Below are 19,649 nucleotides of genomic sequence, written 5' to 3'. Positions count from 1 at the left end.
TTAGCATTGAGACCAAACCTGGACTGGGCAATCGTTTCACTGAACACCTTCGTACAGTCCACCTAGACCTAAATGATCTGATTGCCAAACACTTTAATTCCCATTCCCATTCCCTCAGACCTTTCTGTCCTAGGGCTCCTCCATTGTCAGAGTGAGGCTAAACGCAAATTGGAGGAACAGCATCTCATATTTTGCTTGGGCACCTTGCAACCCAGTGGTGTGAATATTGATTTCTCCAACTTCAAGTAACCCCTGCACTCCCTCTCTCTCCATCCTTCCCCCACCCTAGTCGCACCAGCTTCTTGTTCTCACTTAGCAAACAGCTATTTACTTTATCATCACTACTTTTTAGCATATCTTTCATTCATTTGTTCTATATCTCTCTCTACATCATCTTCTATATCTGACGTCTGATGAATGCTCTCGGCCCAAAACGTCATCCATTTCTTCTCTCCAAAGATGCTGCCTGTCCCGCTGAGTTACTCCAGCATTTTGTGTCTACCTTCAGAAATTTTATTCGATTTGCAAATGGAAGCCCACGTTTTAGAAACTGTTGGTTCATGATTCTTTTTTCTCTCCAGTATGAAGCCTACAAACAAGAAGAGGAAGCAAAAATAAAAGCTGAAGGGCAAAAAGTCAACCCACGTGTTTATTTCATGAAACAAACCATCAGTAATGCCTGTGGGACTATTGGGCTAATACATGCACTGGCGAACAATCAAGATAAATTGGGATTTGGTGAGTGTTTGTGAGTAAAATCTACATTGGGGTTGAAGCCTTGACTGCCGTGGGAATGTCAAACAAATATTTCCTCCTTTTTGCATATGTTTGTGATATTGCCCCTGTGAACACAAATGTTAATAACCAAAAATTAGAAAAGGACTGAAAAGAACGGGGAGAGTAATTAAGTACAAAGAAAGCACCCATGCATTAAAACAAAATCATAACAGGAACAAAGTCATCTAGCAATTCAGTCATTAAGAAAATAAACTGAACCATTTATTTTTTATTTTTGTTTGCTGCCTAGTTTTCCTATTAAGATACAAACTTGCAATAGGATAAAGATTGGTTACGATAATAACTTGATTTGCTGTAGTGCCTTGTAATGTAACAAGACTCTGCAATGGAGCATCATCAAAGAAAGCTTGATGCCGAGATATGGGATAACGACTAAACGCTTGATCAAATAGATAGATTTCGAGCAAGATCTTAAAGAGGTAACAAGGTTTTCACCCAAAGAGTTGTGAATCTGTGGAATTCTCTGCTTCAGACGACAGTGGCGGCTAATTCATGGATGTTTTCAAAAGAGAGTTAGATTTAGCTCTTGGGGCTAAAGGAATCAAGGGAAATAGGGGAAAAAGCAGGAACGGGGTACTGATTTTAGATGATCAGCCATGATTATATTGAATGCGGTGCTGGCTCAAAGGGCCGAATGGCCTACTCCTGCACCTATGTTTCTATGTTGAGAGATAGAAAGGTTTGGGGAGGGAAATATAAGAGCCAAGACACTCAGAAGCTAAAGGCACTGGCACCACTGATAGAGCAATTAAATATACAAATAGTACAATAAGACTGCAATCAATCTGCTGTGCGACATTTAGAAATCCAATAATTTGGCATATGGCTCACCAGGGGATGTTTGCAATGTCTACTCAGCAGGTCACTGCCTCCCGTGGTCTCTTAAAACTTAGCAGGTTTATTGTTCTGTTACTATGTAATATCCAAGGCCACTGTGGGAAGCTAGAGAAGAAATTACAGGCATCCTGGCTGAGGTATACGAATTATCATTAGATATGGATGAGGTGCCGGAGGGTGGAGGCTGGAGGGTGGCTAACGTTGTGCCTCTATTTAAGAAGAGCTGCAAAGAAAGCCAATGAGTCTAAAGAAGGGTTTCGGCCCAAAACCTTGCCTATTTCCTTCGCTCCCGCACTTTTGCCTGCCAGGGAACTATAGGTCTGTGAGCCCAACATCTGTGGCAGGCAACTTACTGGAGAGTGTTCTGAAGAATAAGATATCTATATGCATTTGAATAGACGGGAGCTGATAAGGGATGGTCGGCAGTGTTTTCTACGTGGGAGAAAGTGTCTGACAAATATGATTTTTTTTAAAGAAATAACCAAAAATGTTGATGAGGGCAAAGCATGATATCACATGAGAATTGACTACATGGAAGGAGGAAGAGGGTGGAAAGTTATTTTTCGGGCTAGAGACCTGTGACTAGTGGTGTACCTCGGGGATCAATGCTGGGCCAATGGCTGTGGTTTATACCAATGATTTAGGTGAGAATGTAGAAGGCATTATTAATAAATTTGCAGATCACACTTAAGTGGGTAGTATCGTAGATAGCGAAGACTGTTATCAACAAAGACAGGAGTTTCTGGGAGTTATTCAGAAACATCGATGCAGAGGCCAAGAAAACACACTAATGCCTCTATTTCCTTAGAACGCTGAGGAAGTTAGACATGTCTCCAAGAACCATCACCAATGTCTACAGATGCGCCACAGAAAATATTTTATCGAGATGCATCACAGCATGGTTTGGGAACAGTTCCATCCATGACGGCAGGAAATTGTAGAGAGTTGTGGATGCAGCCCAGATCATCTCGCAAACCAACTTCCCTTCCGTGAACTCCATCTGCATTTCACGCTGCCTCAGCAGGGGCACAGCATAATCAATGAACGGTCTCACCACAGTCCCTCCCTCTTCTCCCCCCCTCCCCCCTCCAATCAGGCAAGAATTACAGAAGTTGGAAAATGCATAGATTCATTGACAGTTTATTTTCTCACACCAGCTAGAGTGCGGTCCTGACCTCCCATCTACCTAATTGAAGACCTTGAAACTGTCTTTTATGGACTTTATCGTGTACTAAATGTTCTGCCCTTTTATCCTGTATCAGTACACCGTGAATGGCTTGATTGATTGTAATCATGTATAACCATTGACTGGATAGCACGCAACACAAAGCTTTTTTAATGTACTTCAGTGCATGTGACAATAATAAACTAAACTAAATTAAGATGCAGGATATTTTCATCCCAAAGAGCAAGAAAGATTCTAAGGGGAGAATGGGGTAGTGAGATAAAGATATATCAGTCGTGATTGAATGGAGTAGACTCAAGGGGCTGAATGGCCTTATACTGCTCCTATGGCTTATGAACTTTTCATTAGTTAGCTAATCTTATAATTTGTCTCAACTAATATATTTCTAAGAGCAGAAGGTAATTTCGAAGAGCAGAAGGTAATTCTCAGTTTGTTGGCGTATATTTTGTAGAATTAATCATTTGTACCACTGTCAATAAGATGGTCCCTATTGCCGGTTCTTGCTTTACAGTTTTTAAGTGAGGCTTAGTAGAAACTTATTCTCATTTGTAAGTCATGTGCAGAGAGTCAAAGACATGTAAGATTAAATATTTTAACTGAACTTTAAGTTTAATTTTCATTTCGGTATAACATGCAAAATCAATGGTATGAATTATATTCATAAATTCATGTTCAAGGGGCAAGATTAGGTAATTTGGCCCATCACGACCACTCCGCCATTCAATCATGGCTGATCTTTCTTGCCCTCTCAATCCTATTCTCCTGCCTTCTCCCCATAACCCTTGACACCCTTACTAAACAAGAATCTATCAATCTCCGCCTTAAAAATATCCATTGACTTGGCCTCCACCACCGTCTGTGGCAATGAATTCCACAGATTCACCATTATTCAATGTTATGTTTACCAGTTTTCAAGTATTGGGACAGAAAAGTGCCACCCTCATCTCCATTTTGCAATTTTATTCAGAGTGCATGACCTGAATTGCGAGGTGCTCTCCTGGGTTGTTATAACCTGCACCATTTGCTATCTTGTTGGTACTCTTGCTGCTTCCTGGTCCTTTTTCATTTTATAAGGAGACGCATTTAGTCACACTCCACCACAACCACTCTTCACGCATTGGTGGTGAATGCGAGGGATTCACTGGGGGTAACTGCAGGAATTCAGCCCTTAGCTGCATAGTTGCTTTCTGTACAAGTTGCTGTCAGTTTTGCAGAGTAACGATGATGATGGAACGTTGATGGTTCTCGCATCATTATCACTAGAAAGACTGTTGTAATCATTTGAATGGATGCCATTTTTAATGTAGTAATAAGTTTGTGTTGCTTTTCTAGAATGCAATTCAGTTATGAAAAGGTTTTTGGAGGATTCAGCCAACTTAAGTCCTGAAGATAAAGGAAAATACCTGGAAAAAGATGAGGTGATTTTATTTTTTCTCACTTTTTCATATTGTACAGTAAATTAATGTACATATCAGAAATTCATTTATAACAGATTATAACAGATAAACCATAAATCATCAAAGTCCTGGTTAAATAATACCTTTTTTCTTCCCCTAAATTTCTCATCCTAATTTTCAAATCTCTCTCTTCTCCCTACTTCTGTAACATGCTACCTCACAACATTTCCCTCAATTCTGAGCTCCAATTCAATATGATCATGGCTGATCATCCAACTCAGTATCCTGTACCTGCCTTCTCTCCATACCCCCTGATCCCTTTAGCCACAAGGGCCACATCTAACTCCCTCTTAAATATAGCCAATGAACTGGCCTCAACTACCTTCTGTGGCAGAGAGTTCCAGAGATTCACCACTCTCTGTGTGAAAAATGTTTTTCTCATCTCGGTCCTAAAGGATTTTCCCTTTATCCTTAAACTGTGACCCCTTGTTCTGGACTTCCCCAACATCGGGAACAATCTTCCTGCATCTAGCCTGTCCAACCCCTTAAGAATGTTGTAAGTTTCTATAAGATCCCCCCTCAATCTCCTAAATTCTAGCGAGTACAAGCCGAGTCTATCCAGTCTTTCTTCATATGAAAGTCCTGCCATCCCAGGAATCAGTCTGGTGGTAACATGCTACCTCACAACATTTCCCTCAATTGAGCTCCAAAATTATCTCTAGATTTAATTCTTACCATTGGTGACTTTGCATCAACTGTGGAAAGTGCTACCCATTAAACTTCTCCAACACCTTCTCCTTTAAAGTATTTACTAAAAGTCTTTAGATTCTCGACTTTCTCTTTTTGATCTCCTGAAGAAGCTGTGTTGAATTTTGTTTGGTTATGCTCCTTTGAGGGATGTTATATTTTAAGGGACAACATAAACACGTGTTATTTTTGTAAAGACTGTATACTTGCAACATACGTGGTAGTCTAACAAACTACAGTAAATAATATGAAAGGATCTACACAGATGTTAATGAGTTTGAGATTAAAATGCTGTTTGTTTGTGAATGGGGATGGAGACAAAAAGAAGTGCTTTGTGTTTGTTCTTTTCAGAGTATTCGTGTTACACATGAGTTCAGTGCACAAGAAGGCCAAACTGAGGTATGTTTATTCAGTTCACTGTTGATTTACACTGTCCTTGGGCATATTAACAGATCTGTTTGAAATTCCTGTGATCTCATTTCATGCAAGAATAAGATTTTAAGCAAGGAATTGCCAGTGTTTATGAGTGTGTATTTGTTGTGGGCGCATGATTTCTTTCAAGTTACATTTTACTGAACTCCGAAGGCTGCCAATAATGCCTCCTGGATTTCTGCTTTGTTCCCAAAAGCAGATGGTCACTTATTAACAGGTGTTAGCGATGTTCATTTGATAGCACATACCTCTGAACCAGAAGTCTTCAAGTCCTATTCCAGAGATCCAAGCACCAAAATCCATGCTAGTATTTAAATATATTATTGGAAGAGTCCTGCACTGTCTGAGGTGCTGCCTCTTAGATGCAGACTTAGAATGAGGCAGAAGGAAGGCACTTTCAAAACCAAAGGCAACGCAGCTTACTTTAGCACTTTCAAAACCAAAGGCAACACAGCTTGCTTTAGCACTTTCAAAACCAAAGGCAACACAGCTTTAGCACTTTCAAACAAAAACACACTTTAGCATTTTCAAACTACATTTTCAAACCACACTAAGGGCACTGACAGGTCAGTAAAACCACTCACAGTTTAGTAGACAAAGTGTTCAAGAAGGAACTGCAGATGCTGGAAGATCGAAGGTACACAAAATTGCTGGAGAAACTCAGCGGGTGCAGCAGCATCTATGGAGCGAAGGAAATAGGCGACATTTCGGGCTGAAACCCTTCTTCAGACTGATGGGGGGTGGGGGGGAGAAGGAAGGAAAAGGGGAGGAGGAGGAGGAGCCCGAGGGCGGGCGGATGGGAGGGTGGGAGGAGACAGCTAGAGGGTTAAGGAAGGGGAGAAGACAGCAAGGGCTAGCAAAATTGGGAGAATTCAATGTTAATGCCATCCAGACGTAAGGTCCCCAGGCGGAATATGAGGGCCTCCAGTAATTTTGTGTACCCACAGTTTAGTAGACATGTGTTCAGTGTTATTCACGGCTCAGACGGAGAATTGCGACCTCTCGCTCCCCCCATCTTGTAGAGAACTGAGGCACCTCCACACTTCCGGGTTTTATAGTCCCTCCGGAAGGGCGTGGCCTTCAGGGGAGATAATCTCAACATTTTTTAAACACTAATAACTCTTCTATTTTTCATCGATGGGAAAAATCCTCAGCACCAGATGAGCAGAGGGGGACATGTGTTTTGCAATGTTGCCTGTTTTAGGATAAGGTCAACTCCCCCTTCCACACAGCTGTGAGGTAAATTAGCAATAAATGCATGTTTCATGCTAAATTGGGAAGTTTGTTTCATAAAATGAACCTGTTGTTCTTTGAAAAGTTTCCAAGTTTATTTATAAAGTAGATTGTATTGATTAGGTACAAAATGCATTCTTCCTTGAATGATGCTAGAACGAACATGGAATTCTTCCTGAGAGGAGCATTTGTCAGTACATCTGAATGATGCTACAGTTGCATTTACAATTTGTTTTATTCCACAAAGGACTCATTTGAAGAAATAATTAAGTATTCAGTGTTGCGTTCACGCCAATCAATTTTACTTTAAGTGTGAGGCCAAACACCTTCAATCTTAGCCTTTTAGAGGCTTTTTAAAATATAATTAAATTATCTTTAAAAACTCTTCATATTTATTACTTCCAATCTAATCTTTGCATTATTTTGCTATCTTCATTCTGGCTGATAGTCCTGTGTTGTAATTTTTTTATCAGATTGGCATGTCATTTTTAAATGTGTCTGGTGTATGATATCTTTTTAACATACCATTTTCCCCCACTATAGCTAGATTTATTAATATCAATTTTCAAGCCTTGCACACTAAGACTTATTTGCCTGCCATCAATATTTGAGATTGACCTGTTTTCAGCCATTTAGTCTGGGGAAGAAGCTTCTTGGCATTTTCGCTGTGGTATATTTGGGCATTTGTTTCAAAGATATTTAAGAAAATAAAGTCCCTTTGCACTTCAATTTCCTCTCAGGCGATCCCTTCAACCCCAGGCATCAACTCGTATGTCCTTTTTGCTAAATAGGCAAAACTGACCCATTGCTCATGCCTCATCAAAGTCCACATGACCACAGAATGCCATGCTTTCTGTTATTCTAAGCGGAACCTCATCTCAACCTCACTGATGATTCATTTATGTGGCTTTTGTTGTACCTGTTCACCAACTCTAATTCATGATCACTGGAACTTCTTGGCACTTTTGTTTCTGTTAAGATGTGGTTCTTTGGGATTATTGTTTGCCTAATTTAAAATTATTTTTTTTGTAATTTGATAGAATAAATATTTTGGAAAGCAAAATTACCGAAGCATGGTGTGCATACATGGCTGTAATATCAATATGTTCTCGAACCTTTAAACATTTTGTATCAATTTTGTTCCCTTTCAGGCTCCAAGTTTAGATGAGAAAGTAGACTTGCATTTTATAAGTTTTGTAAACGTTGACGGACATCTTTATGAACTGGGTAAGTGACTGATGTTTGATGGAATTGACCACAAGACTGAGGTTGTTTGAACTATCAGTTGAAATATTGTTCTATTAACTGACCTTAATGTTCCCTCCTTCTATCTTATTGAAAACAAAGAAACATATTTTTCTCCTTGAAACATTGTCCAAAGAAACACATCAATGCAGTGAAATCTGCCGATTTGTGGAATTTGTACTGTTCATTGTTTTAAAAAAAAAAGAGCTTTATAAACAATTGCATGGATTTGGTGAAAGGGGAGATGTGATTTACAAGAGCCAGTGGGCTTTCATTTCGAGGAGAGATGTTGCAGATATTCCCTTTTTTGAGGCTCAAAGGAGGTGTGCCTAAAATCATAAAGGGTTTTGCATACATATATTGGGGACCATTTTTCTCAAAGTTAGGTCAGCAGCTAAGAATGCTGTTCAAAACTGATTAGTAAACTATCCATAGTACGATGAGCTTTTTTTAATTAAGATTTATTTTGTAAGATACAGCTCCAAGATAATGTACTGCATGACGATCAGAGACTGAGGGTGATTACCAGCCCTTTCAAAGAGCAAGGACAGGGATAGAGGGTTGCTGAATGTCCTTTATCTGTTCTGTGTTATTCCGTGAACCCACAAACAAATTTTCTCCTTAATATGTTATTAACTCTTGGAAAAAGTTGGATATCTTTGATTTGCCCCATAAATAGCACTTCATAACAGAACAATAACACAATAACACAGGGGGGGGTTTAAGGGATAGCATATAGGGTAACATTAATTGAGATGCAGGTGCGAGTGGTTCAGCTATAATGTGCATTCCCATATGAGAATTGGGATATAAGTGGGTCATGAATTGGGAAATACTATTTAACGATGGCCAATTTGGTTATAATGCAATTTCAATCAGGAACTAGAGTTCCAAAGGTTGTGTTGGAAATTGACAAGCTGGAAAAAAAACCTACCTTAGGAAAAAAGTAAGTGTTGGAAGAAAAACATCTACATGTAATCTCCTTGCAGTAATCAGACACCATTGTCTCTTGGGATTGCAGTCTGTCAGTTTTATTGCAGGTGGCCATTGAAATTGACTAGCAACTGTTACTACAGACTCTTGTGCAATGATACTATGTTAAATAATGTAACACAGCCTTTAATATTTTTAGTTTTCAGTTACAGAAATAAACATGGCTATAAATATTTGATTTTTGAAAATCCTTTCGGAAAAAATAACTTTGATTTTACGAGTTTGCAAACTCTCTAGCTGGCTAACCCTTTTCCCATTGACACAATTGTTTTTGCTATGTGATTTTCTAATACGTTAGGTTCCTTAGGAACAGCAGGACTACCTGTATTTGCATAATGGATTGCAAAATACTATGAGCTCATGATATCTTGTTTTTGGAATTTCTCACCTGGTGGCGGCTGGCTGGGAACTTAGAATCAAAGGTCTCAACAATAAGCAACCCAACTTAGTATTAGGTAAATGACATACAAATGTCATGATGATCATGCAATCAAAAGTTGTGTGTTCCCATTACACATTATTTCATACCATTGGAAGTCAAGATGTGGGAATGGGGATGTTGTGAAACACAGCCTTAACTGTTAGCTTGCAGTTTGGTTGCTGGGCTTGTTTGAACAGGTTAGGTAAATTAGTCAGGCTCTTCCTATAGTGAACACAATCGTTAATTGTCAAACTGGTGGACTGATATTTCATTGCGCTAAACTGATTATGAGAAACATGCACAATAATAATCATCACCATGCTAGAAATTTTATTTATTTAATCGAAAGACAATCCATTTGCAAATTTCCTTTACTTCCTTTCTTTTGTACCTCTTTCTCAATTTGTTTTCAGCCACAATCACATGCCCGTCTCCACCCTGTCTTGGCCATTCTTTCTCAGAAAGAAGACACCGTGTTCTGTAAACATTCTGTGGATTTCCAAATCAGACCTGTCGGACCAGAACCAGAGTTCTGTCAGCCCAAAGATTTCAATTGGTTGTTCCGTCAGTATGCCGTTATGATAGCTTTTCACATATATGACCTTAGTATTGATTACTGAAGTCAATAACCTGGTATATTTTGCTTTGTTCGAATATAACTAAAATTCTTTGCTAGATCAATGAAATCTTTGTCAAACCCTGTGAGCTCCGCTACCTGGAAGGCCAGGGGCAACCATGTATTGGAATACAAATCCCCCTCCAAGTCAGACTCCAGCCTATCTTGGAAATAAACCACTGCTCCTTCATTACCAGTCCTAGATAAGTCCTAGATCTCCTCTCCCAAGAACAGGGAAGGAGTACCTTCACTTCACATCAGTTTATTATAGAGAGGGGTCAAAAAATACTGTCCTTGCTACTGATATTCACAACCAATGCTTCTATCTTTGACCCAACCCATCCATCTAACCCAGTCGCATTTGCCCGCTTAATGGTGTATTTCTTACAGCAGGGTGATAAAAACGGAACACGGTGCTCCAAGTGTGGCTTCACCAATGTTCTGTGCAATTGCAGCGTAATGACCCAATTCCAGTGTTCATTGTCCTGACTGATGAAGGCCAGCGTGTCAAATGCCCTCTTCACCACCCTAATTCCCTTTTCCCCGGGTGGGGTGGTGGTGGAGGCAGATACGATAGTGATGTTTAGGACTAGAGATCAGAGCCTCAGAATTAAAGGATGTTCTTTTAGGAAGGAGATGGGGAGAAATTTATTTTTTCAGAGGGTGGTGAATCTGTGAAATTCTTTGCCACTGTGGAGTCCAAGTCAGTGGACATTTTTAAGGCAGAGATAGATAGATTCTTGATTAGAACAGATGCCAGAGGTTATGGGGAGAAGGCAGGAGAATGGGGTTAGGAGGGAGAGATAGATCAGCCATGATTGAATGGCAGAGTAGACTTGATGGGCCGAACGGCCTAATTCTACCCCTATCGCTTATGAGCTTTAAGAGGTTTCTAGATAGGCACGTTGAAGTGCAAAGAATAGAAGCAATCAAACTGGTATTCCTGAAACTAAGGAAATCTGACAGAAAAATGAAAACAAGAATTATTACCAGTACTTGTTTGGGGGTTTTGTATTGAGTGACCTCGTGAATGCTGGATCAGCGGTTTATTGATTAAGATACAGCGGCAATGTTACCTTGAAGTACCACTTAGCTGCCGCACCGTTGGTTCCTTTGCTTTAATAAAAAGACAATGCATGACCACAATGATTTATGGCATCGGAATGCACCATTGCAGTTTGGAACAATAGAACTGCTTTTGTTCAATCAATCCCTATCAATTCAATCTACCATACTTCCCTGAGGGTTTCTGGAGCGGATCTGTTGAGAGGCCTTGTTGGTGCTGCCCTGGATTGAATCAAAGCCAGTATTTATTTTCTGGCTTGTTATTGGGTAGGCTAGGTTGGTTGAGTGAATTGTGCTCTATTGCTCTCCCATAGCTTAGCACAGTCCATCATCATAGGAAGCAGTAACATAACTGGCAGTCTCATCCCTCAAAGCCTGCTCATGATCGTGTGCCTGAATTTTGTTCAGGAGGTCATTGACCCATACAAAGTGCATGGTATGAAGTTTGCTCCTCCCCCAGTGTGTAATAAGTTTCAGTTAGTTATTATCCCATTGACCATTTGCTTATCTTCAAGTATCTAAAATTGATCTACATTTAATTCCCGTTAAAGCTGAAGAACATATGAGCTTAAGAATTGAAGATAGACAGAAAAAGTGGGAGTAACTCTGCGGGTTGGGCATCATTTGGAGGAAAGGAATAGGTGACGTTTCGGGTAGAGACCCTTCTTCAGACTGAGAGTCGGGAAAGGGAGACAAAAGATATAGACTATAATAAAGAACAAATGAATGTGCCTATCTTTGATTTAAACCAGCATCTGTAGTTCCTTCCTACCCATTTTGTGAGCTTAGGAATGGACTGGCACATAGTGTATTTCTCACTGTACCAAACCACATAATCCTTGATCAGTAAAGCTGCAATATTTGAAGGGTGCTGGTCAAGCTGAAAGCATGTGACCATTGTGAATATGTCTATTTCGTTGCCTACCTAGATTTTGAGCCAATAATTCATTGAGAATTCTTCTTCTTCTTGCGTATGATGTGCACAAAGGACAACTTGTTCTATTTGAGGTTATTTGATTGTGCACGCCAGGTTGATTGCATTCGTCGAAACAGGGCGGACCACTTGAAGGTTGCAATCTCCCACCCCATTGAGGCGTTGAGATATGCCACTGGCGGCAAGAGTACAGGGATAGAGCTCATCTGTACTTGATATATATATATATATATATAGATACTAGACTAAGTGGGACCTGTTGGGTCCCAGCATCACACAGGAGAGCTGGTCATCCAACGCAATATTCCACCTCTCCACCAATTCTAATATTGGTGGCCAGTTTGGGGGGGGGGGGCTTTCTGGAGCGCTAGTATGGGTGTTGTGGGCTGAAGGGACTGGTTTCCAGAGGGCTAGTATGCAAATTGTGCGCCAAATGGATTCTTGGGCTGGCGTCTCAGTCAATCAAGCCTGTTGTGCTGGCAACTCACTCACTCACGGCTGGTGGGCTGGTAGTTGACTCACGGCTAATCCTTGAAATTCTATTTCAAGCAGGGTATAATGGCCTACTCCTGCACCTAATTTCTATGTTTCTATAAGGCCACCAAATTCAAGTGCAGTTTCCTACCACTTCTAGCAGGGTGCAAGGCCACCAAATTCAAGTGCAGTTTCATACCATTTGAAGTAGGGTGCAAAGCCACTAAAGACAGCGAGTCGTGACCTCTCCCTCCTCCATCTTGCAGAGACTGAGCCACACCCACATTTCCGGGTTTTATAACCCCTCCCCCCCCCCCCCCCCCCACCGGAAAAGGTGTGGCTTTCATGGCGTGATTGACAGGAGAGAGATTCTCAAAAAAAAATTTAAACTAAGAACACTTTTATTTTTCATTGATGGGAAGAATTCCCTGCATCTGCTCAGCGGAGGGGGGACTGAGTAAGATGGCCAAAAATCACAGCCGTAAGTGGTAGCGTTTTATCTAAAATCAATATACAGTGCAAACAGGAAGTAAGTGCATTTACAGTAGTGCTTTTCAACTTCAAGCCAATGCACCCACGCCACCATTTGCAGTCAGTAGTGCATTTCAACTCCATGCCACCATTTGCAGTAAGTGGTGCATTTCAACTTCAAGCCAATGCACCCAAGCCGCCATTTGCAGTAAGTAATGCCTTTTAACTTCAAGCCATTGCATCCAAGCCACCGTTTGCAGTAAGTAGTGGCTTTCAACTTCAAACCACACCCAAGCCACCATTAGCAGTAAGAGGTGCCTTTCAACTTCAAGCCAAAGCACCCAAGCCACCATCGGCAGGAAGTAGTGCCTTTCAACTTCAAGCCAAAGCAACCAAGCCACCATTTGCAGTAATAGTGCCTTTCAACCAAGCCAAAGCTCCCAAGCCACCATTTGCAGTAAGTAGTGCCTTTCAACTTCATGCCACCATTTGCAGTAAGTGGTGTCTTTCAACTTCAAGCCACACCCAAGCCACACCCAAGCCATCATTTGCAGTAAGTGGTGTCTTTCAACTTCAAGCCACACCCAAGCCATCATTTGCCGTAAGTAGTGCCTTTCAACTTCAAAGCAACCAAGCCACCATTTGCAGTAAGTAGTGCCTTTCAACTTCAAGCCAAAGCAACCAAGCCACCATTTGCAGTAAGTAGTGCCTTTCAACTTCAAGCCAAAGCACCCAAGCCACCATCTGCAGGAAGTAGTGCCTTTCAACTTCAAGCCAAAGCAACCAAGCCACCATTTGCAGTAATAGTGCCTTTCAACTTCAAGCCAAAGCTCCCAAGCCACCATTTGCAGTAAGTAGTGCCTTTCAACTTCATGCCACCATTTGCAGTAAGAGGTGCCTTTCAACTTCAAGCCAAAGCACCCAAGCCACCATTTGCAATAAGTAGTGCCTTTCAACTTCATGCCACCATTTGCAGTAAGTATTGCCTTTCAACTTCAAGCCACAATTTGCAGTAAGTAGTGCCTTTCAACTTCAAGCTAATGCACCCATGCCCCCATCTGCAGTAAGTAGTGCCTTTCAACTTCAAGCCACACCCAAGCTTTAGAACCAATAGTCATTGTTTTAACAGCTTTAGAACCAATAGACACTTTTTGCAAGCTTTAGAACCAATAGACATTTTTTTGCAAGCTTTAGAACCAATAGACATTTATTTTGCAAGCTTTAGAACCAATAGACATTTTTTTGCAAGCTTTAGAACCAATAGACTTTTTTTGCAAGCTTTAGAACCAATAGACACATTCTGCATTGTAGAACCAAAAGAGACACTTTTTGCAAACATTTTAGAACCAATAGACACATTCTGCAAGCATTATTAGAACCACTAAGGACACTTACATTTGAGTGTACATGTGTTCAGTGTTATTCACAGCCCAGAGAAACGTGACCCTCTGCCTTCCTTCATCTTGAAGAGTGAGTGAGGCACACCACTTCCTGGTTTTATAGTCCCTCCCCCTGCCGCCAGCGGGGGCAGCAGAGAGAATGGGGAATTTTGTAAAAACATTAATATCTCTGTCATTTTTAATCGACGGGAAAAATCCTCAGCACACATGCGGCGGAGGGGGGCTCAGAGCAAGGTGGCCAAAAATGACGGCCGTAGGTGGCAGCATTCTCTCGGAAATCACAGCAAAGATGGCCAAAAGCGGTCAAGAACAGACTTTTAGTAATATAGATAGTGGTGTCGGGGATGACACGGGCTTTGGCAATTACCACACTGGCACCCCTAGTGGAGTGAACTCGCATGATATGGTTTATTTACAGTGATAAGGAAGTCAAGGACTGCATAGGGACGCTGTGACTCGTCGTCAGTGCGCATGTGCAGTGCAGCTGGCGATCTAGGGCTTGTCCCGTCAGCTCAGTCCTGGTCTCAAAGGAGGAGGAGGAGGGGGCATGGCGATCTCAGGCTTCTCCCTGCACTTCACCCTTGCCTTGAGAGGAGGCACTGGTGGTCTCAGGCTTATCCTGGTGGCTAGTGCGGCAAGAGTTGACGAACGATGGGTGGATCCAGATAAGGAGGGGGTGTGCGGCAGATGAGCCAGGTGGAGGGAAGAAGAGTGGCGATAACGACTGAGGTTGACGTCGATGAAGATACAAAGGCTGCAGATGTGGAATCTGATAAAGTAAGACAAGGAGTGAAATGGAGGGATGGTGGGCAGATGAGGAGGGGGGAATGGGGGACCTGGAGAGTGTAAGGGTGAGTGATGAGCAGAAGGTGGAGGAAGATAAATTATATCTCTCCAGAATTATAATTTTTCCTTTGCAGAAAATGGAGGGAAATAGATCATGTGCAGGCAGAAGAGATTAGTTTAACTTGGCATCATGTTTGGCATAGAGATTGTGAGATAAAGAGCTGGTTCCTGTGCTGTATTGTTCCGTTTAATTAACCCAGTTAGTTTAAAGGGAGTGCAGGGAAATGAGACATCAGCCAGTTTAATGGATGAATAGGCAGCACGGCAGCCATCACCACTAGTGAGCCAGATGACAATCTGTGGAGACTTCTGAAAAGCCAGCGGATGATCAGAGCTTTACCGCAGTAATTGATATTGTTGTTGGCTCTTAATAAATGGAAGGGGGACAGTGCTATAGCACAGATAATGCAGACTCGCGCTCAATCACCACAGCAGCAGCTGGCGTGTGGTGACTGTGGACTATACTCGGGGCCCACCTCCCTCTGCGTTCACCACACCAGGTCTATGCAGCCTGTCCGTCCCACACAAGCCACCTTGGCAACCCCAGTCGGACGCCTGCTCTGCTTCTATACCTTGCCGGCCCTCTGCAACCATTAAGAATGTCAGCACCAAGGTTGCAAGTTAGGCCACAGGCAGTTCCTTCCACCCTGCCATGCTTTACTGTTGCACATCCTGCTCAGAAGCACCCAATGACTTTGGCTGCTTTCAGAAGCACATCTAATGTTGCTTCACTACCTCTGGGTGTGGGGGGCGGCTGCCAACTCCGTCTTCTCTTCCTGCAATTTGGCAGGCTGGGTGGTGTACTGAAGAAGCTTGCATGTCCCCTGTGTGGCAAGGTATGTCCCCTGTGCACTATAAGATGGTAGAATGATCTGCAGAATCATGTGCAAGAAGTCCACCCAGACGTGGTTCCCAATAGCAACTGGCACCTGGTGAGAGGGAGAAGATTTAAAAGGAGCCTGAGAAACGGCTTTCTAATACGGAGGACTGTACATATTTGGAACAACTTGCCAGAGGAACGGGTTGAGGCAGGTACAATGACAACATTAAAAGGCATTTGGATCTATACATTAATAGGAGATGTTTGGAGGAGCATGAAGCAAATGGGATTAGCGTAGATGGGCATCTTGGTTGGCATGGATGTGTTGATTCATAGGGCTTGTTTCCATGCTGTAAGACCTTATGACCAACTCAACTCAATGTCAACCTGGGTGTCAGAGCCGATAATTATAAAAAGGTAATTTCTTGCTGACCATAGCAGGGTGAAACCAGAAAACATAGACTTTTTCCCTTCGTAGTTGATCAGTAAATCAGTTAATGGATCATAGTGTTGATTGCAGGTGCAGCAGCTGTAGCTTGTTGGGTAGCCCACGCCAGTCTAAACGGTTATGGGCTCAAACCTAGCAGCAGAGGCTGGGCTAGTGCTCATCTCCAGTACCAGGAGAGTGCTGCATTTTCATCTTGGGGGATGGATCATACAGTCCTGTCAGATGAACATGCCCAGAGGAGCCAACGTGAAGAAGTACCAGACCTTGCCCTTGCTCTCCATGTCAAAACTCTCACTCAGAAACTGATTCTCTCGCTTATCTCTACACTGCCCACTCCCCTGACATCAGTCGGAAGAAGGGTCTCAACCCAAAACGTCACCCATTCCTTCTCTCCAGAGATGCTGCCTGTCCCGCTGAGTTACTCCAGTATTTTGTGTCCACCTGATGATCTAGTCATTGCTGTTGCAGGAGCTTGCTGTGGGGAAAACTGGCAGCTGTGTTTTCTACATTGGAAAACTACTTCATTCACTAACTTCTTCTAAGGATGTCATGAAAGGTATAATATAAATGCAAGTCTCTCTGTGCCATTATTTACATTTTGTTTCATATCTCTTTTCCTAACCAGATGGACGCAAACCATTTCCCATAAATCATGGAGACACGACCGTTGACAGCTTGCTTGGGGTAAGAGTAGCCTTGTTTGTGTCAATGGAGATGGAATGAATAAATGAATAATGAATTAATAAAAAATAATTATTGAGATTATGGAGATGGACTCCAAATGACGTGGATACTTCAGAAATCTACATACTTTATTAAAAAAAAACCCACAGTTATCGGTAAAGCCACTCCCGATAGATGAACCCAAAAGACACTAACAATTAAAAATGAACATAATGTTATTTTGGACATGCTGTCAATATGAGGCTGAAATTGGAACCATTCAAATTTCTAGGACAGCATTAGCTGGAACGATGGTTATCATTGGCAGTTTTAGTTGTTTTACTCAGTTTACTCAATGTTTTTTTAATTATTATTTATTAATCCTTGTAGTAAAGATGTTCTCTATGGGACTAGCTTGGTTAGGGCATTTTGGCTGGCGTGGATGGTTTGAACTGAAGGATCTCTTTCCCTGCTGTAAGACTCTATCACTAACCTGCACGTTTTGGGAGGTGGGAGGCATACAGAGCAGCTGGAGGAAAACCACACAATCACAAGTCCAGTGTGTTTAATTGTCATAGGTTTCAAAAGGGAACAATGAAATTCTTCCTTGAAGCAGCACAAATAGGTACGGTACACACCATATCGGAGATTGCGGTGTATGATAGCATAGGAAAAATGTGCAGACCTCCAGGCAGATGGCACCAAAAATCAGGATTACATTTGTGTCATTGAAGCTGTAGGGCACAGCTCGATTTGTGCCAAGGTGCCACCTTTTGTCAGACATTTTTTTGGAACAATTATTCAACGGGTCGTGGTAGTGGGATAAGCAAGAGGATTGGGTGGAAGATTATCCAGGATAAATGGCAAAATGGAGTTGAGGTTGCAACCAGATCAGCCAAGATGTTATTGAAAGGCAGAACAGACTCAAAGGGCTGAATGGCCCCTTCTTACTCCCAATCTGTATGTTGTATTGATTTTATTTTAGCACACCTTTTCGATTTTACTAGAATTACTCGGCATGAACATTTGGATAATGCTTTGGAATGATTTCACTGTTGCAATTTAGTTTGCCATCAAGGTTTCTTTCTTAGTTTAGTTTAGAGAAACAGAGCGGAAATAGGACCTTTGGCCCACCGAATCTGCACTGACCGGCGATCCCCGCACACTAACACTATCCTACACACACTCGGGACAATTTACAATTATACCAAGCCAATTAACCTACAAACCTGTACGTCCTTGGAGTGTGGGGGGAATCGGATATCCCGGGGAAAACCCATGCAGGTCACAGGGAGAACGTGCAAACTCTGTACATACAAGCACCTATAGTCAGGGTCGAACCCGGTCCCTTGCACTGTAAGGCAGCAACTCTACTGCACTTCACTCATGACACTCTTGCCTGGCCACAAACTTGATTAAAATATCATTGTGTTCAGTCAGTGCAACTTTCGATCATTGCGAGGGTGATTTTGTTCCTTGAGGTTTCAGAATGTTTCCTGACATAATTATCGATTTACCTTCTAGGATGCAATAGAAGTTTGTAAGAAGTTTATGCAACGTGACCCTGATGAATTGCGGTTTACAGTGATGGCTCTCTACAAGGTATAAAGTGCTCCAACGCAGACAGAAAAAAGAAGCCACAAAACTATACTTGGACTGACTTCCAGAGATGTTGTTTCACTCTCTTCACAGTTCCCTGAACTTGTGATATTCTGATTTAACTGTAGAGATGAGTTCATACTCTTATGGAACATGTTCAATGTGTTCCTGGCACCATCTCATCTCCCCCAACCCACTTAAAGAAATCTGGTAATGAAGTGTTTAATGCTGTGTACTTTTATGTCTTGGTGTAACAACACCCCTCCGTTTTATTGAAATTAGTGCCAGCTTGCATAAGGGAATGAACAAAATGGAGAAGAATTTTAGCTGGAGGAAGAGAATGTGAGACTCTTGCTGTAATGTTTTCAACAGCTGTACTTAAATCCCTAACGAGGAAATAAATGGATGCCATACAATGACTTAAAAACTGTGAGAGTGCAGGTAAAGAAAAATCTTGACAGTCCTTGCTCTCAGAATCTCGATGCTTGCTTTCAGTATCTTGATGCTGTTTGCTCAATAAATTTAACTACCATTTGCGTGTTTTGATGCATTGCTTTCATTAGTTAGTTGCTTTCTGTTGCTAAATCATCACACAACTATTCTGAAACCTATTCTTTTCAACAATGTACCTCTATGTTCTTGTACTATCAACCATCCTGCAAATACCTCATTATAACGCCCACACTTCCCAAATAAATCCTAGTGTTCTGCTGGAAAAAGTGTTTTTGAAAAAAAAAAATATCCTGAATTAGGATGAAAATTTCTGGCATTTTCTGCCGAGCTTTTTCATAGCTTGATATCTTATGCTGATTTCTAAACAAAGCATCTGGGTCCAATTAACCAATCCTGTTCAGTACATTTAAACACATCTTTCTTCTTATATTTTTGCTTTGTAATTATTGCTATACAGTGCATTCAGAAAGTATTCAGACCCCTTCACCTTTTTATACATTGCAGCCTTAATCTAAAATGGATTAAAACATTTTTTTATCACCAATCTACACACAATACCCCATAATAAAAA

General features: G+C 41.6%; 1 protein-coding gene across 2 annotated transcripts in view; it reads left to right on the top strand.

Annotated features, from left to right (window-relative positions):
* uchl3 (ubiquitin C-terminal hydrolase L3) overlaps window positions 1-19,161 on the top strand; it is a 53,345-nt gene extending 34,184 nt beyond the window's left edge. For both annotated transcript variants that reach the window (XM_033023000.1, XM_033023001.1), the window contains 6 exons: window positions 582-738; window positions 4,154-4,239; window positions 5,317-5,364; window positions 7,782-7,857; window positions 16,989-17,047; window positions 18,551-19,161. In XM_033023000.1, the coding sequence (XP_032878891.1) occupies window positions 582-738; window positions 4,154-4,239; window positions 5,317-5,364; window positions 7,782-7,857; window positions 16,989-17,047; window positions 18,551-18,634 (510 nt within the window). In that variant the 3' untranslated portion in view covers window positions 18,635-19,161. The remainder of the gene's footprint in view (window positions 1-581; window positions 739-4,153; window positions 4,240-5,316; window positions 5,365-7,781; window positions 7,858-16,988; window positions 17,048-18,550) is intronic.
* The last annotated feature ends 488 nt before the right edge of the window (window positions 19,162-19,649 follow it).

This window comes from Amblyraja radiata, chromosome 6 (assembly GCF_010909765.2).
Source record: "Amblyraja radiata isolate CabotCenter1 chromosome 6, sAmbRad1.1.pri, whole genome shotgun sequence".
Classification (NCBI taxonomy): domain Eukaryota; kingdom Metazoa; phylum Chordata; class Chondrichthyes; order Rajiformes; family Rajidae; genus Amblyraja; species Amblyraja radiata.
The sequence above is the reverse complement of the archived record's forward strand: the minus strand, read 5'-3'. Positions and strand labels throughout refer to the sequence as shown.